At 35.1% G+C, this 19966-nt stretch overlaps 1 protein-coding gene across 1 annotated transcript in view; it reads left to right on the top strand.

Moving 5' to 3' along the window:
• Positions 1–19966, top strand: part of LOC114264508 (Transducin family protein / WD-40 repeat family protein) — a 64084-nt gene that overhangs the window by 19379 nt on the left and 24739 nt on the right. Inside the window, exons 7-11 of the mRNA XM_028205144.2 lie at positions 766–931; positions 1051–1165; positions 10181–10256; positions 10361–10543; positions 11064–11224. Coding sequence (XP_028060945.2) covers positions 766–931; positions 1051–1165; positions 10181–10256; positions 10361–10543; positions 11064–11224 — 701 coding nt within the window. The remainder of the gene's footprint in view (positions 1–765; positions 932–1050; positions 1166–10180; positions 10257–10360; positions 10544–11063; positions 11225–19966) is intronic.

Consider the following 19966-nt stretch of genomic DNA (forward strand, 5'->3'; position numbering starts at 1 on the left):
TCAATTTTCAAGCTATGAAATTGAAATTGTGATTTTTATATTTTTGGTTGGAAAAGGATGAAATTTTGGTCACACACTAAAATTTTGGTTAAGGAGGTTTTAGAGCTGTCATTTTCATTTTTAAATGTTCTGATATTGAGTAACTATGCCTTTTGTTTGTAAATTTATATGTTAATGTATTTCATCTGGAGTTTCCTAATTTGGTTCATCAGTGAATTTGCCATTTGTAGTAAAAATTTATGTTAATGGGTTCACTGGATATGACTAGGGTAAGTGTGTGGGAGATGTGTCGCATACCCCGATTTAGACACTTGGATCCTCTAATTTTATAAGATGTTTGAAGAAGAAAATGTCTACATTTGCTAGTAAAGAAACATTTCTTGCTTCTCATAGAAATGGAATATATAAATTTCATATTTTTCTCAAATCCCATTTAATTTGAATTATGTTTCTAAATAATTTATAATTTATCATTTTTTTTTTCTTCTAAATAATTTATAACATCTTATCTAAGAATATTATACAAATACAATATATACAAGTGCTTAAGATACATGCCTGTGCCCGCACCCAACTTTTTGGATGCATAATCTGCTTTTTAGGAAAATTTGATGCTTAAACACGTAATCGCACCTGATACTCATACTCGAGTCCACGTGACATAGGTACAAATATGTATACACACATATATGAGACTGCCTAATGTTTTGTTAAAAGTATTTAATCCTCTTCTAGATATTTATTATTTTTTATTGCTCCATGTAGCTTAGATCATTAGCTCTTCCATTCACTGTATTAGAATGGACTCTGCCAACAGTTCCACGGCCAGTTCAAAATGGACCTTCTAGGCAATGGTCATTATCCAAAGATCGTACAGCTATGACAACTGCTGAGACATCTTCCCCAACAAAAGCATCTTCAATCGATTCTAGTGAGCTTGTTTGACTTTGTTATGCTACATGCTATTTACTGTGGTTGATCAATAGGTATATAATTGATCTTCCTGGATGTACAAAATTGTTCATGCATATAAGTGACTTCTATTTGCAGAGAGCATGAGCTCAGATGGATCACAGGATGACTCTTCTGAGAGTTTTGCATTTGCTCTGGTAAATGGTGCACTAGGTGTATTTGAGGTTCATGGACGAAGGATCCGAGACTTCAGGTATAATTTCCTCTTATGCAACTAGTTGGTACACTAGGAGGCCAATAGTTTTGGGTATTGAGATAATGGTGATTGTTAAATTCTGTTCTAGTATTTTTGCTTGCTGCCAACACAGGTAATGTAAACTATAAACCACTTAATATTTGTCCATTGTTCTTAAGTCTCACCTTTTCAGTGTTTCACTTGATATGTTTGTCGCACTTTGTTATTTTTGCTTTTGTATGTGCATGTGTGTGCTAGTGTTGTCCATGCTTGAAATAGAATCACATATGCCACCTTTGTTTGGCCGGACTGTGCATGGGATTCGACTAATAATCTCACAACAGGTTTTAATTGTACAGGATTAGGGAAGACAGTAATGAAGAATAATGTACACTTCATAATGCCTGTAAAATTGGTAATCCATATCAATGGTGCTGATGGCATTGCAACTTGACTACACCTTGGCAACAATTGCCACATCTAGATAGCTTAAAACTACTGTTGTCATATATATATTATATATATACAGAGAGAGATCCTCACTGTAGAGATGGAAAAATTCATCTGCTCCCCTTGTCCCAAATACAAATACACATTCACTTAATCACGTCAAGATGAAAGTTCTTCTTTGGGAGCTTTTTAGGGTTTATACATGCATTGATCTAGTCAAAGAACATGCATTAGAGTGATTACTTGGGTTACTAGTGTTTCTTGGCGCTTTGTAGATGGGCATTTTTGTTGACAATGCCTTTTCCACCTTGCCTTTGAGAACAAGCCCATTTATTACCTGCGTGCTTTCAACCAACAACTTTTATCCCTTGTGGCTTAGCTTGGAAAGATTTTCAAGGCATCCTCAATACGATATGATACCTCTGTAGCAAAACGAGTCCTCATCCATCTCATAAATGTACCTATTTGCAATATCTCTTATGACAAACTTGACTCATTATTCCCTTATTCTAAACTCCATTCACTGTTTAGCCACATGCACTGCATCTGCTTACTCTTGAGAAAGGTTCTCTTTTGTTCGAAAGTATGTGTCCCACTACAGCTGAAGGACAAGTGATTTCATCTTAGCAGTAGTATTTTTTTTGTTATTTTCTTTTTTTAGTGCTTGCAAGCCTCTCTGCAGTTGAGAGCAAGCAACAAATTGACCAACAGTGGAAAAAATGAAGAACAATGAAGAAGAGATAATTGGGGATCACAATCCCAAACCCACTCTCAGGTCTCGTTTTGGAACAGGCTTTTTTAGTATTTTTTGGCTTTTTGGCTAAAATATGATATAAAAAAAACTAGTATGTTTGGGATAATTTTTTGGTTTTTTACGAAAAGATGTGCAAAAAGTAGAGAGAAAAAAGAATCTTTGACTTTTTGGTATAGGTTGTTGGCTTTTTTGCTTTTTTAGTAACTTTTTCGCTTCTTAACTAAAAAAGCCACTTGCCAAACGAGACCTAACAATCACTATCTTCATGACCCGAACCCGCCTTGTGGATTAAGGTCATAACTGGCCAGTAATCAAGGGATTACCTGCAGCCTCAAACCAAGTAAAATATACTCCATCAGAGTTAAGTGGCCAAACGGAAGCAACTTGAAAATTTTGTCCATAAAGCTGTGCTTACATGAAGAAGCAAAATCATTCCAAAAATATTTTATAATAACTCATACATCACAAACCCATAGAGTTAATCTATGTTCAGGAACTTTTAGTTATACAGTCAGCCAAACAAAACTTATATACAAAAGTAATTCAATGTTTTCGCCAATCATAACAAGAATATACAAAAGGACAAAAGGACAAAAGGATGAAAACAAGTCTCATGCGTGAGGCACGAGGGCTGACTCCTCAAAACTCTGACTGTCTCTCACATACTTCACTGAGGCTGTGTTTGGATGTTTCTTGGCTTACCTACAGACACATGAATAAGAGTGAGTGAAAACAATAATATCAAATAAAGAAAGTACATGAACGGAGTTTGAAACAAATACATCAAGCGGTCTTGGGCCCAATTCATATTTCTACTTAGTGTATCAAGTGACTACAGATTCAAACATATCAAACGGCCTCGGGCCCAATCCATTCATTTCTGACGGCCTTTGGCCCATTCATTCATGTCCGACGGCCTTTGGCCCAATCATTCATATCCGACGGCCTTTGGCCCATTTATTCGTATCCAACGGCCTTTGGCCCGATCGATAGCATAACAGATATTTGTCCACAATTCAAATTAACAAGCTTACAAGACTTTTATAGGAAGAAGCAATAGGACAAATAACATACTTCAAAATATCTTTACTAAGATATTACTCACAGTGATCTGCCGAATGGTTTGCCCTTGTGCTTGACCCTTCACATTTCATGAACATAATGGGTCACAAACGATTCAATCCGTTCTTAATTCATACATCCCTCTTAGGCTTCTTTCTTATTCTTTTAACTCATTTACAATGATTAATATATGCCTAAGAGTCCTTAGAAATGAAAGAGAACGGAAAATGAAACACAAAACAGCTTTACAAAGTTTCTGAAACAGGGCTCCTCGCTTGAGCGTGGATTTCGCCGCTCGAGTGGACCCCCATGGTCTGCAAAAGTACTGGTTGCCTTACATTCACACTCGAGCGCGACTTCGGACGCTCGAGCTGAAGGTCAGACATGTGCCTTGGACGCTCAAGCGTGACTCTCCCCGCTCGAGCGGACAACAATGTCTGCAAAACTGCTGGGAGCTGGCATTTGAAGCTCGAGCGGCCATTACCTCGCTCAAGCGGACATGCCGAATTCTGGGTTTTCCAGAATTCTATTCGAGGCTCAAACTTGCATTCAAACCAATATATCTTGCATTTTATGATCCATAGTTCTCATGTACATATACTAACATGATACAAACACCAATTCATCACATTATGAAGCTCAAATCTCATGAATTAATTACATGCATGCCCCAAATTACACCAAACTTATTTCCAACATAACAAATTCATGTATTCAAAACTCATACCTCTGAATTGTATTTGCATGTGGGATACAACTCCTATTTCCAACTTAAATGATGTAGATGAGGATCAAAGGCATGAATTGACATCAAATTCTTCATGGATCATATGTATCGTGCTTAATTATACAAATTCATGGCAATTATGCACATGCATGTACATACAAGCTCCATATTCATCAATTACATCTCAAATTATATTCTCAAATTGCCATCTAACTTTGAATCCACAAAATTACAAACTCAAACTTATGAATTTAGTTACCTAAGAGCTCCAATCTCCACTAATTATAGTTAATTCTTGAGTGTAGTTTCCAAATTCACAACTCTTGAGCCGAAATGCACAAAGATGACTTCTCTCTCTCTCAAAGTCGGTTCTCTCTCTCTCTCTCAAGAGAGCTAATTCAGATTTTGAGCTCATAAGAATGGGGTTAAGTGTAATAGAGCCCTTTATATAAGCTTCCTTAATCATATTTGATTATGATTAAGTAATGGTGCTTAATTAATCGTTCTGAATCTAATTGTTTTGATCCGAATAAAGTTTCAATTAAATTTCACCATAGGCTCTAAAAATTTTGCCAATCGCAATGGTGTAGTCAATTTCGGTTTCTGTGGCCGATAAGGCCTTCAATTTAAATTCTAAAGCAGATAATCAAACAGATTTTTCTACGGTGAACAGATAGAAATTCAAAACCACATATATTCATATAAATATCACTCAAAATCATATTAATTACATAGTCACAATCATAATTAAGATTAATTAGCATAATACGGACTAGGGTTATCACACTATCCATCAATCTAAGCATCTATCACATAAGGCCATATTTATAGGCACCCTTAGAAACCCTAATTTAGGTTACCAAAAATAAAAGGGAAAACTAAATAACAGTGGGAAGTAGGGTAATATTTACCAATCAGTGGAAAGTTTTTTAGAATTACATTACAAATGAGAAGATGAAAAATATTTACGAATACAAGGAATATTGAGTAATATTTACAAATACCTAGAATCTTGAGTTGCTTTTACCATTTTACCCTCACCTCACATCTTATGTTTGGACACCACTTGCATGGATCCTTTACGAATATACCACTTACAAATACATGGATCCTTTTCTCTCCTGTCTCGTGCCTTTTTAGGTGGTACAAAAAAATCCGGAATGAGAACACCTATACTGACGGACCATGAACACAAAATCTCAAATTGACTTGAGAGCGGGATCCCATTTGTGTATTCCAATGAGATGAGAATGATCCCTTCAAAGCCCTCTGTTAGCTCAATCAATAAGGGATGCCGCTTTCTCATTGGCCCTATTGGTAGCTCTTTGTATCCATCTCGTCAACAGTTCTTCGAAGAGAGGAAGAGGCTAGTAGTTCCACTCAACCATTTTGAGCCTTTAATTGTTGGTGGGGTTGCCTGATGATAGAACAAATTTTACTCCAAGTGCATGAACTACTAGGTTTGGAAGCAACAAGCCATGTTAAACGAGACTTTCCTGGCAACGGATAAAAGATTGCGAGGTACTTTGATAGCATAAAAAAGGCACCTTCTAGCTCAACTTTGTGATCTAGCTCACGATATTTACAGAAGCTTCACTCCCTTACAGAAGCCCTTCGGGACACTCAAATGCACCTATGAACTCACTCAATCAAAAGTCAGTGGACTTGAATTGAATCATAACTATATAAGCTATTTTGATGTTTAGATTCAATATAGGTGAAATTGTCTTTATACCGGATTAAATCAATGAAATCGACTGATTGAATCTATAGCCTAATTGAACACATCATTGAGGGACAACCCTATAGCCAACGGGGAGGATGACACTACTGGCAAAGACTGACCAACTCGAAGAAAAGCCATGCATAGAAAATCTTCAATTGGATCGAGTCTCACTTCCATAACTTGGTAGGTAATTTCTCTCTTTAGCAACTAAACTCGGGTGGCTATCCATCATCTAGGTAGAAAGGTTGGGAAATCAAAGGTCCACACAAGTTGGACTTGCAACTGAGTACAAATTAAACTTGCATCCATGCATAAGTTGTATTATATTTTAATGTTTATTTTTGTTAAAACTAATTTATATTTTATTTGTCGAACGTAAATGTCAAAAATATTTTTTAAATTTCAAAATTTATTTTCATTCCAAAGATAGAATTATATGAGGGTAAACTACCAATAGGTCATAATAGTTGGACTTAATTCCCATAAAGTCCTATTGAAAATAAGTTCTAATATAATCATTGCTAAAAATAATTTTTTGTGATGATTTTTAGCATGTCGCTAAAAATTGACAATTAGTGACTTTTTTTTTTTTTTTGGTCACGGTTTTTTATAAATTGTCACTAAAACTTATAATTAGTGACGTTTTTCTGTGACGAAATTTTCAAATTATCATTAAAAGTTGAAAATTAGTGACTTTTTTTTGTAAAGATTTTTTTAAACAGTTGCTAAAACTTATAATAGTGACATTTTTTGTGAAAAAATTTTCAAACCGTCGTTGAAAATTAATAATTAGTGATGTTTTTTTAATAGTGTTTGATGAAAAACACCATTAATTACTATAGGACTTATTGGATAATAAGTCCACTTATTAGAACCTACGTAAATATCCCATTATAAGAAAATGATGAGCACCTTATCTTTTTTACCAAATTAGTTTTAGTTTTTCTAGAAAGAAGAGCGAAAAATATTTTTTGTGCTAAAATATGTGACTTTTTTGGGGGGCCTAATTTTTAGTGCCATTTAAAAAAAAATTTACCTTTTTTGGGGGTAATTTTTATTATCTCTTAAATAAAATTTTATTTTAAAAATATATAAATTATTGTAATTTTTTAGAAAGCTATCCATAAAACTAATTTATAATAGCATTCATCTTGCTTGGTTTCCAGTTTTCCAAAACACTTTTCGGAAAATTTTACTTTCTTATTTTCCGTGTTTTTTTGTTTTTACTGAATTTTTTAAATATTTTAATCATTTTTTTTACTTTTTAGACACACCTAACATAAATACACCTAAAAAGTAAAAAAATTGTAAAAAAAATCATTTAAAAATTCACTAAATACCAAAAATATAAAAAAAAAATACAAGAATTCAGTACATTTTTTGTATTTTTATGTATTTATTAATTTTTTTAAATATTTTTCACAAATTTTTTACTTTTTAGATACATCTAAGTAAGGTGCATCAAAAAAAGTAAAAAAAATGTTTAAAATTTAAAAAATATTCACTAAAAACAAAAAAACACAAAAACCAAAAAAGTCAATTTTCAAAAAACTTAATCCAGAAAACTCAAACCAAACACAATGATTTGCATTGGGGCACAATTTGGTTGAGTTTTCAATTATTTTATTTATTTATTTATTTATTTTTTCCCCTTCAAAAGAAATGTCAAACTAGTTTGGTGAATAAAATGGAAAAAAAATATTAGTTTCATATGATTTTCTCTGTTTTGGAACGAACGTAATTTTTGATAATTTGAAAAATATAATTGTTGTGTTTATTTTTGCCAAAGTAGTTTTTATTTATTTATTAAAAAAAACATAATTTGAAAATGTAAAGTAATTAATTTTTATTTTTTGCTCTTATTTTGAAGGTATGGTCGATATATTTTTAATGGTTCTAAAGCAACACAAGATTCTATGTATCCGTAATGCTTTTGATCTATGAAGCACCGACACATCCCTAGGCTTTACGTACGAGTGTCGGACACGTGTCGGACACAGACACGGACACGCAGTAGACACGTGTCCGACACTCTCTCTAACGTATCCCCTTTTTTTTTTGAAATTTTTCAGTCGAACATGCCATGGACACGCTGGGACACTTTCCGGACACGCATGAATGGATCGAAGAACCCTAACTGCTGCAGAGGAGACGGAGACAGAGAAAGAGAGAAAGAGATCGATGGAGACAGAGAAAGAGAGAAAACTGTTGCAGAGGGGACAGAGAAAGAGATCGAAGGAGACAGAAAGAGAGAAAGAGATCGAGGGAGGAGATGAGACAGAGAAAGAGAGAGAGAGATTGAGGGAGAGGAAGAAGCTTAACCTGTCAATCGAAGAAGCTGAGGAGGTGGTATTCTTCTTCTCCTTCTTCTCTTTGTCTTCCCTGTTCTTCTTCGCTTCATTTTCTTCCTTTTCTCCTCCCTTTCGTCTCTGCTTTTCTGACTCTCTCTCTCTATCTTAGCCTTTTTGATTTCACTCTCTCTCTCCTTTATTGTTTCTCTTTTTTTTTATTTTTTCTCTTTTTCTTATCCTGTTTCTCTCTCCCTCTTTTTTTTTTTTTTTTTTTTTCTTCTTTCTTTTTTTATCCGTATTTTTTTTATAAACCTAAAATTTATAAAATAAATTATTTTTATTTAAAAAAACTCATTTTATTAAAAAAAATATGTTTATTAATTTTATTATTATTGTAATTGTATAAGAATTAATGATTTTCTTTTTATTTATATATTAAACGTGTCCCCAGTGTGTCGTGTCCCCCATTTTTTGAAAAATTGCGTGTCCGTGTTGTGTCCGTGTCGTGTCCCGTGTCCGTGTCCATGCTACATAGCTTTTGATCTTCTCATTTGTAACGTAATTCTATAAAACTTTCCACTGATTGGTAAATATTTACCTATTTCCCGTTGTTCTGTAGTTTTTCCAAAATAAAACCCTACAAATAAGAAACGAACTAAAAAAGGAAAATAGAATAAAATTCTTATACTCTTCAATTTGTTATCATTCATTGCCTTTCCAGTCCTCATCAGTGCCACATTTGTGTTACCTGATCGGCTTTTTTGGGCTTGGAAAGAACTTAATCTTTTCGAATTTGTTGCTTTAGGTATACAAATTGTAGATAATCTCTAGATCTAGTTGCTGGTGGAATTGAAGCTTCTCCCCCAAGATTTATAGTAGTTCTTCTTCGTCTTCGTGTCTATTATATTCTATAGACATTTCCCCTCCGGTCCTAGTATTGGTGGAGCCTGAAACAAGACAAGGGAACAAAGAAATTAGTGTTTGGTTAGATTTGGACTCTAAACTATTTCCTTGTTGGTTAAGGTTTTTGTTCGTATTTTAGGTTTTGGTTTCCTTATTAATTTAGGATTAGGTTTAAGGCTAGCTCTATATTACACCCATGTAGCTCTATGTTTTTTAATTCATTCATTAGTTTTGTAATCTTAGATAGAGATGCACAATAGTGAGAGTGAGAGATAGATCATTGTAGAGATAGTTTGTGAGATTGAGTGTGAGAGACTCTTGTAACTCCTTTCATATTGATCTTTGTAAATCCGCAGTTACTCCGTGGACATAACCTGTGATTTGGGTGAACCATGTAAATCTCTTGTGTTGCTTTTGTGAGTTTGATTTCCTGTTCTTTTATTTCTTTGTTTTAGATTCATTGTGTGTGATTGTTTGCTCAAGTCCTAGAGTTTGGTATTAATCATATATACCATAACAAGTGGTATCAGAGTGTTGGTTCCTAGAGTAAGAATGATGGCAGAGGCAAAGTGAAGATCCAAAAATTCAGCGGTTCATTCTTTGGAATATTTTGTACATATCAAAAAGATCACTCATTGTCCTCTGACATGTTTATTTTTTCTTTCAGAAGCATAAATTATCAAGATGCAGAGTTCTTTTTATTATTTATTATTTATTATTTTTATTTTGGAAAGTACTTGAACTTGGCCATTGTTGCATAGCCCACTATTCTTTGTTGAATGAATGCCCATTTCAGTACTTGTTGCATAGTTTTTGCAGCAGTCAAAGATGGAACAAGAAATTAGTATGATGAATGAGTGGAGCAATTATTATCCTTCTTAATTACTATGTTGTTGATGGATTTCTAGCACTCCATAGTGCATTGATCTGGACCCAATTTGCTGTGTTTTTATTTCCTTTAATTTTTTTATTCTTTGATTAGAGAAAGGAAGAATAGTTTTCTTTCATATCCAATACCTAACAACTGATTAAATTCTCAATTTGAGTTCATTCTGTTAATTGCTACTATGTCAACTAATAAATTGCTTTAGATTGTATTCTTATAAAATTCTCTCTGCAGACCGAAATGGCCTTCTTCTTCATTTGTTGCATCAGATGGATTGATTACAGCCATGGCTTACCGCTTGCCTCATGTGGTATGTTCCAGAAATTTCAAAATTATTAATTGTTTAGTAACTGCAACATTTTGATTTTACTCAAGCTGTCCATGATTGGAGGCAATGACACCTTTACTCCTTAGGTTATGGGGGACAGGTCAGGAAACATACGGTGGTGGGATGTGACAACTGGGCAATCTTCATCATTTAACACTCACAGAGAAGGAATCCGGAGAATCAAGTTTTCACCTGTTGTTCCTGGAGATTGTAGCCGTGGGCGTATTGCTGTACTGTTTTATGACAATACATTTTCTGTATTTGATCTTGTAAGATGGAAAAATGGCACTAATTTCATTCTGTCTTTCATTTGTGTGCCTGTGTGCATGCATGCATGGGCATGGGTTGTTATCTTCACCATCTGCATATATATTATGTAATTTGTAATAGGTGATCTTAGCATTTGCCAAGTGGACTCGTTACATTGAAACACATATTGCCAACCTGAATAGGAAACCATCACTTTATGCATATGCATCAACTTATTGAAACTGAAGCCTCTTTGAAATAGTAAAGAAAGGAAAAAGAGTGCTCCTCTAATTTACCGCAACATATATATTGATATCTATATACATATTTTGATATTCTAGTAACCTGTTTGTTTTTTTTTTGTTCATTTGTTGGACTAAGCTTTCTATTCCTGAATATTTTTGAGTTTTGAAATGAGCTTATTCAAAATTAGTGCGTGGAAGTTGCATATTTTGTTGAAGCCGGAATTGATTTAAAATGAAGGCCTTTTGTCCGCACTTAATGGAGGATATTTCTTTATAACATGGTTGTGATATGCAGGATTCACAGGACCCTTTAGCCAATTCCCTTTTACAACCTCAATTTCCGGGAACCCTTGTACTGGAACTTGATTGGTTGCCTTTGCGTACTGATAAGAATGATCCACTGGTATTATGCATTGCTGGAGCTGACAGTAGCTTTCGCCTTGTTGAGATTAATGTGTACGTGCCTCAATTCAATTAAGCTTTCTTTTTTCTCTTTTTGATTTTTAAAGCTCATGTCTTATGTCTTTACTTTTTGTGCGGTTGATAAATGTGAGGTCACAGGATACAGGTTAAGTAACATATTTCCCCTTTCCTGGGTGGAACATTTTCTTCTACATTTGGCAATTAACAGCAACTTTAAAACAAGAGCCTTGCATTTCATATTAGACAGTTAATTTTGGATGGAATGCTAATATTCTTACCACTGTCGCTTTTCTCCTGACCAAGAGGTCTGCATCCAAGGTGTTAAGACCTAGGCACCCAGGAAAGTATGCAGCCGAAAACTCCATATAGTTTCCTTAGTCCTGTATAGTTAGTTACAAATTATTCCTTTTGTTCTAGCATCCACGTGTCTTGAAGAAGGTAGACATCCTAGGTTTGGACGAGTGATGTAAGACGTAACTAGAAAGCTTTGAGTTACGCAGCATATAGTTGGTTTTGCGGTGAGTTTTGGGTATGGAGAGCTGGTAGGTGGAGGGTTTTTTAAGTTAGAAGAGATTTTTCAGGGTTTATGATTTTTAGTTGCAATTGGCGAATCATTTATTTTTGGATTGCCCCGTGGTATTGAACATATGCATCGATTATTTCACTTGACTGGTTCTTTTTCGGTTGCTCTAGGTGCTAGTGCTCAAATGCTCTTAATTGATTTTCGGTGCTTTGGAGGTGACAAGAAAGCAAAAACATTGTGGTATTGTGTTGTATTTGCTATCTTTTGGATTATTTGGTTGGAAAGGAATGCAATGATGTTTGAGGATAAGGTTGCAGACTTGGATTGATTATGAGATAGGGTGTGTCATTTGGCTTTATTTTGGGCTTATGTCGCTCCTAGGTTTGAAGGGGTCTTGCTGTTTTTGATTTCCAATGACTGGTGAGTTGTTTGTGAATCTTAGTGTCTTTTGTTTTGTTTGATAGTGGTTTTTTTTTTTTTTTTTACTTGTAAGAGGACTTCTTGTCCTTGCCTTATGCCTTCATTTTCTTTATCAATAAATACTCTTTTGTTGCTAATCAAAAAAATAAAAAATAAATAATGAAATTTCAGAGCTCTAGTTGTTTGAACTTCTGGATGAAAAATCCTTAGAATTTGGAATATTGATTTGAAAGTCAAAGAGGGGAAAGTGTTAGGGTTTATGGTATTGTTGGCAAACCGTTTATCGTGTTGCTAAAATAGTGAATCGTGAATCATAAGATTCACTTTATTTAGCATATTATATAATTTTATATATGTACAAAAAAAATAGTGTTAAAAATTAAAAAGCACGGACACTTTTAAGAAGGTGACGTATCCATGTGGTATCCGTGTTGGACACCGGCATTCTTTGGACACTTCCCTGACACGTGTCTGATATTCTTTAAAACGTGTCCTATTTTTTTAATATTTTTTAAAGATTCGGACACTCTTTGGACACTTGGAGGACACACGTGTGTATCGCTTAAACACACGTGTCTATTGATTAGACACATGTGAAACTAATTATAAGTTTGAACAAAACAACTTAAGATCCAATAATAAAACAAAAATCATGTAAATTTATTGGAATTAGTGTCATATTACATTTTTTATTATTTTTGAATGATATGTTCATATATGTAACATATAATAAATACATAAAATTATATATTTCATGCGTGTCCCCCACGTGTCGTGTCTTGCATTTTTTGAAAATTAGCATGCCAGTGTGTCCGTGTCCGTGTCTATTCTTTTTAGATTAAAAATGAAATAAATGTCTTTTTTTTTTGTTTAAAAATTTTGTGAAATCGACACCATTTCATGCATTATGCAAACAAAACTAAATTGCTTGAATTGCAGTGAATCGCAAAGGATTGTCGTGAATCACAATTGAATTGTATGATTCACTCAAATTAAGATTCAGTTGCACGAATTTAATCGTTTTGCTTGAAACTCGTATCGAATCGTGAATCGTAAGAATTTGACAATCATGGTTGGTGAGAGCTTTGTAGGGAAGGGTTTTGGTGTTGATTATGGGTGCTGCTTTGGGTTGTAAACAGTGACTTGCAGATAGTGGCATGGTATTTACGTGCAAAGGATTAGAAGAACATGAAAAAGGACATATGAATCTCACCTAGAATCCCAATGTGGTTGGATTGCATTATCCATCGGCAACCTGAAAGTCTCATACTGAAGTATACGGCTTAAAACTTTTCAGGCTAGTAGGCCTTGCTTACTACTACTAGGTGGACTAAAGACTAGAAGCAGAAAACCTAGAGATTTAAGTACTAATACCATGCTTTTACATTAGATACAATAAAGCAATTTAATCCAAAATAGAATGTAATTTAGAAAAAAAATCTATCACTGACCCCCATTTATGTCCATCTCCATAAATCTTGAGATTATCAAAATATCGGTGACTCATAAAACTCAATGAAGCAAAAATGAAACTTTAGGAAAACCAACAAAAAAATAAAATTGGGACTCAGATGAAGGCTTGATGAAATTCCAAATGTTGTGTGTTTGAAATTCCAGTTTACCCCTTCTCATGTTTTTATGCTCTACATCCAAGATTTGTTTATGGTCTATTTATTTATTCTATTTTATTTTTATTTTTTTTTGAATGTAAATTTAGGAGAATATCTTTGACTAATCTGGTCAATGCTTTGGATGGTGCTCATGTACCAAATCCGAGTGAGAGGTGGTAAAGGCTTTGAGGTGCTGATGAAGCCATAAGCCCTCACATAGTAAACAAGTTTGTAACATCTTAAACCCTTGCGGAAACTTTATTTGAATAACTACTTGAATGATTTGGAGCCATTCATTTGCAGCATTTTGTAGTGTCCTGATTTCATGGAACAAACCCTTAGACATGCAAGTAGAATCCTAGAAAAACTTCCATGGGATAGTAGTGTCAAGAAAGCCAAGTGTTGAAATGAAAGTGATTTGACCATGCTCCATGATCAAACTTGCGTCTGTGTTAAAAAAAGAAATTTCTATGTTGACTTCTGTAAAGTCCTTTCAGCAATATAAATGCATTCATAAAAATACCTTTTATGTGAAATCAGATTACAGTGAAATCACTCCATCAACAGCTTAAAGAGTTTCCTAAGCGGAACGTCTCGTTAAAATCAAACTTAAATGAAATAAATTCAAATGCAAAACAGAACTTAAATGTTAAAGATGCACTAATATGAAACAAATTTAACAAAGGGGGCTTGCCCATGCCACAATTTTCTCCTTAAATGTAATTTCTTCCTCTACCCTAGATAAAAAATGAAAGAAGAAAATTCTTCCACTTTGCCTTGGTGCATTCACTTGATCAGATATTAAAATATATTTCTCTATCTAATTTGCTGTTGGAGTATTATGGGATATGTTTCTTTTTTTTCTTTTTTTTTTTTTTTCCCCTATTGATTAGCAACAAAGAAAATTGTGTTAGAGAACTGCCGATGGGACACAACTCTTATGCAACCAAGAAAAAAAAAAAAAAAAAAAAAAGAGAAAAAGGTACAAAATAGAGATCTAACACCGCTTTTTTACAACCCAAATAACATTCGATCCCATCTATTGATAACTTTAAAATTGTACCCTTGAGACAAAATGTGTCTTTTCATCCTCAGTCATTGACTTCCATTTTTTTGTAGGTTTAGAGAAGAGAAAGAGTTAGGAAATGGGTTAGACCTCATCCTCTTTTATATTGATACTAATGAGTAATTACAAAAGTGTCATAAGGCATAAAGTATGGCCCAACCCATTACATTAATCAACCAAATAAGAATAAAATATTCCTATTCGAACACTCTCCTTCAAGCGGGTGCGAAGATATTTTTCATGCCTAGCTTGTTAAAAATGTTATGAAATGGTTTGCTCCCTAATCCTTTGGTGAGAACATTTGCTAGTTGGTCTCTAGTCTTCACAAATGGAGTGCATATGGTGCCATTAGTGAGTTTTTCCTTGATGGAGTGTATCAATCTCCACATGCTTGGTTCTGTCATGTTGAACTGGATTATAAGTTATGTTGATTGCCACCTTGTTGTTACAGTACAACCTCATGGAATCGGTCTGATGGATCCCCAAGTCTCCCAACAATAGTCTCATCCATAGCAACTCGCATACACCTTGAGCCATAGCCCTGAATTTTGCCTTAGCACTAGATCTAGCAACCACATTCTGTTTCTTACTTCGCCATGTGACTAGATTGCCTCCAACAAATGTGCAATATCCATAACTTGACCGTCTGTCAGTGACGGACCCAGCCCAATCCGCATCAGTAAATGCTTCCACACTGAGATGTCCATATTTTGAGAAATAGAGACCCTTTCTATGAGAAGACTTTAGGTATCTCAGGATTTTCATAACTGCCTCTAAGTGGGAAGTTCTAGGAGCATGCATAAATTGGCTAACCACGCTCACTGCAATGGCAAAGTTTGGACGTGAGTGGGATAAGTATATGAGCTTACCCACTAGTCTCTGGTATCTCCCCCTGTCCACTAGCTCACCCACTTGATTCTCACTTAGTTTCTGGCCAGGTTCTAGAGGTGTATCACATGGTCTACCTCTAAGCATCCCAGTTTTCTTTAGTAAGTCAAGTACATACTTTTTCTAACATATGAAGATACCATTCTGGGATCTAGCTACTTCAATGCCCAAAAAATACTTTAATTGACCCAAGTTTTTGATTTCAAATTCCTTATCTAAGTATTCCTTCAACCGAGGAATCTCCTCAACGTCATCCCTTGTCAGAACAATATCATCAAAATAAACAAAAATAGCTGTAGTTTTACCATGTGAGAAGTGTTTCACAAATAAAGTGTGATCAACTTGACTTTGCTTGAACCCATATCTCTGCATAGCTTGGCAAACCTTTCAAACCAAGCTCTAGGAGACTGCTTTAGCCCATAAAGTGACTTCTGGAGTCTGCATACTTTACCTTTGGACTTAGCATCAGTAAAACCAAGGGGAATATCCATATAGACCTCTTCTGCTAAATCTTTATGAAGGAAGGCATTCTTCACATCAAACTAATGAAGTGGCCAATCCAAATTTACTGCAAGAGAGTAGTATTTTCACAAAGTTCACCTTAGCAACCGGTGCAAATGTCTCCTGGTAATCTATCCCATAAGTTTGAGTGAAGCCGTTTGCAACCAGTCTTTCTTTGTACCATTCTATGAAACCATTTGCTTTATGTTTCATAGTGTATACCCACTTACACCCAACCGGATTTTTGCCTCTGGATAACTCCACTAACTCTCAAGTGTTATTCTTGCTGAGAGCTCTCATTTCCTCCATCATGGCATGTTTCTATTTAGGAATAGAGAGAGCATCCTAAAAATTGGTAGGTAGACTCACAGAAGAAATCTTAGACAGAAAGGCTTTATATGAGGGAGACAAATAAGAATAAGAGGCTTGATTAGTAATAGGATGTTGAGTACATGACCTAACTCCCTTCCTATTAGCAATTGGAACATCAAGATCTGAAAACTCAAGAATAGGAGCATTAGGATCAGAATTTCCTGGTGTTCAGGAGAGGAAGAGACTTTGGACACTCATCTGGAGAAGAAGTTGGCAGTAGAGGAAGGAAAGTAGTCTCTTGTATTCAGGTGACTTTCTGTCTATCCTTATCCTTAACATAAACTTTGTCTGCTTCCTTTTCCAAAACAACTGTTGGTGTATCATTCTCAATCTGTTTAACCACTGGTGGTAGTGGAATAATCTCTTCACACCAAGGCTTCCCTGAAGGGATGACTGTGACACTGGGGAGGTGAGAAAGTAAGACCAAGACTCAAAGAAGGTGACATCTATGGAGACAAACCATTTGCAAGTGGGAGAATGATAATACTTATAACCCTTTTTAGTTGCAGAATAACCCAGAAAAACACACTTAATAGACCTAGGATCCAATTTACCACAAGTGGGTGAATGATTATGGACAAAGCAAATACTGCCAGAAGTCTTAGGAGGAATGGAGAACCCAAAAGACGTAGACTCGAACAGAACTTGAATAGGTGTTTGTTTTTGAAGGACTTGGGTAGGAAGATGATTAATCAAATAAGCGGCGGTAAGAACCGCTTCTTGCCAATAGGATCGAGGAATCCGCATCTCAAAAGATAGACAACGAGCCACATCAAGTAGATGGCGATTTTTGTATTCTGCAACACCATTTTGTTGAGGGGTATTAGTGCATGAAGTTTGATGAACAATGCCATGAGTGGCGAAATAACTGGCAAGATCAGAGTCAATATATTCCCCTCCATTATTAAGACGCAAAATTTTGACAACCGCCCCAAACTGAGTACAAACCATTTTATGGAAGTTTTGAAACACAGAAAACACCTCACTTTTATCTTTTATCAGATATGACTTAGTGGCCCTGGAACAATCATCTATGAAAGTAACAAACCATTTTTGACCGTTTAAAGACACAAAACGGGAAGGACCCCCATACATCAGAATGAATTAAAGAAAATGGAACTGAACTTTTATTGTTAGGAGCAACAGAGGCTCTGTGTTGTTTTCCAAGTTGACAAGACTCACATTAAAAATCTGGCACATTATTTTTCTAAAAAACAGAAGGAGATAAATGCTTAAATAATAAAAAAGAGGGATGTACTAAGCGATAGTGCTATAGCCAAAGGTCTTCTGTGGTGGATGGTAATTGAATAGATGAATAAGCCAGCTTGTTCGTCTGATCTAGAATGTAGAGACCGTATTCCTCTTTACCATAGTTGTCAAATCGGGATTCGTATCGTTAATCGAAATGGTCTCGTACCGAATCGTGAATCGAATCGAATCGTGAATCGTAAAGATTCGGTCACTTTTTCTAAATCACTTAAAAACATATATCTACACATTTAGATGTTAAATGTATCTTATGAATATAAAATATTTAGACTTAAATCAACAAAAATGTTATTTTGAATAATAATCACGTAATTTAATAGGTAAGAAGTGAACAAAGGTTCCTATGTAAAATCACCATCTTACCTTTTTTTTTTTTTTTTTAGATTTTTTTATCAACCATTCTTAATAGGGGTAATAACCAAATAGAAACTATTAATTTCTAAAGTAACAATAGTTAACAACGATATTGATATTTGGACAATAAGCATATATACTTTTCTAAGTAAGAGTGAGCAAATAATAAGAAAGAATTATTTAGGATATTTTATTTTAAAGCCTAAAACATTTTAACAGGTATAACTGACCTCACACATGTAGTATTCAATTTAATAAAATAGTAATAGATAATTCATAGTGTAACTCTAATCTTAAACTTCTTTAGAAGATATATTACAATTTTTTTAAGGGGACAAAAATGAGAAGAAATGTTAAAAATATGTTAGGTCTGACTGAATCTGATTGGAATAAAAAAATCTATGATCACTAAAATAATAACAAATCATATATATATGTTGGTTATTTTGGTATTAAATACTATTAGAAGTTGTATTATGTCATTTTCACTAAAAAGATGGAAAAAATGAGTCGAAAATATGTCGAACACAATAATTTCAAAAATTGCATGAATCGTAAAAAGTGAATCGAATCGTGAATCGATTGTGAATCGTGCGATTCACTAGAGATTCACTTCCAAAATAGATTCACTCATAGATTCGTATCGATTTTGCAAAAATTGCGTATCGAATCGTGAATCGAATCGCGAATCGTAAGATTCTGATAACAGAGCTCTTTACCACTGCCAATCCTCTTCCTCGTGATAAAGTCCTGAAAAAGACAATGATTAGGAAAAAAACGTCATGTTACAATTTAAATCACGAGTAAGACGACTCAAAGACAAAAGATTAACACTAAAATTGGAAACATATAGGACAGAGGACAAAGGAAGGGAAGAGATGGCATGAATTAAACCTTTTACTGACAAAGACGAAATAGTACCATCAGTAATACTCACTTTTTCTTGACTTGAGGAGGGGTTATACTCTGAGAATAAATTAGAGGAGCCAGACATATGGTCAGAAGCACCATAATCAATAATCCATGGTATAGTCGTATGAGATAGCAATGCACATGGAAAGGAAGCCAAGTTACCTGAATTGGCAAAGGAAGAAGAGGGTGCACCTGTAGCAAAAGTGGAGGTTTGACGATCTAGCAAGTGGCGAAGAGCAATCTCAAAATCCGAGGCAGATAATCCCGAAACATCAGCAGCAGGGGAGACAACTGGAGAGGAAGATGGTGGCTCAACCGTGTCTGAAAGATGTGCCTGAGCATTGGCCCCTCGGCCTCTAGACGGACTAGACCTCCGCGCTCGAGTACTAGGACGATCTCCTCGGCCACCAGAATGAGTCCCATGCAACTTCCAACAAGTCTCTCTAGTGTCGAGGTCTACGGCAGTAGTCATAGAAAAGATTATCCTTTTCAGAGGAAGGACGAGAACCATAGGTCACACGGTCGCCATCGCAAGGGGGGCAGAAACCAAGGCCGAGCTATCAGTAGTAGCAGAAGGAAGTATTGCAGAGCGGCGACTTTCCTCATTCTGCACAAAAGCAAAGACTTCCTAGAGAGAAGGAAGCACATCCATACCGAGTACTCTACTCCGAACGGGATCATACTTCACATTTAGGCCTTCCAAAAACTTGAAGACCCGCTCTTGCACCACAAACTTTCGGTAACCAGCATAATTAGTGGGACAGATAGGCTTGTAATCCTGAAGGTGATCAAGCCGCTTCCATCCATTGCTAAGGAAGGTAAAATACTGGAGGATAGTCATCTCACTGTGTACCAACCTT

The sequence above is a fragment of the Camellia sinensis genome, chromosome 13 (genome assembly GCF_055761805.1).
Source record: "Camellia sinensis isolate YWXY chromosome 13, ASM5576180v1, whole genome shotgun sequence".
Classification (NCBI taxonomy): Eukaryota; Viridiplantae; Streptophyta; class Magnoliopsida; order Ericales; family Theaceae; genus Camellia; species Camellia sinensis.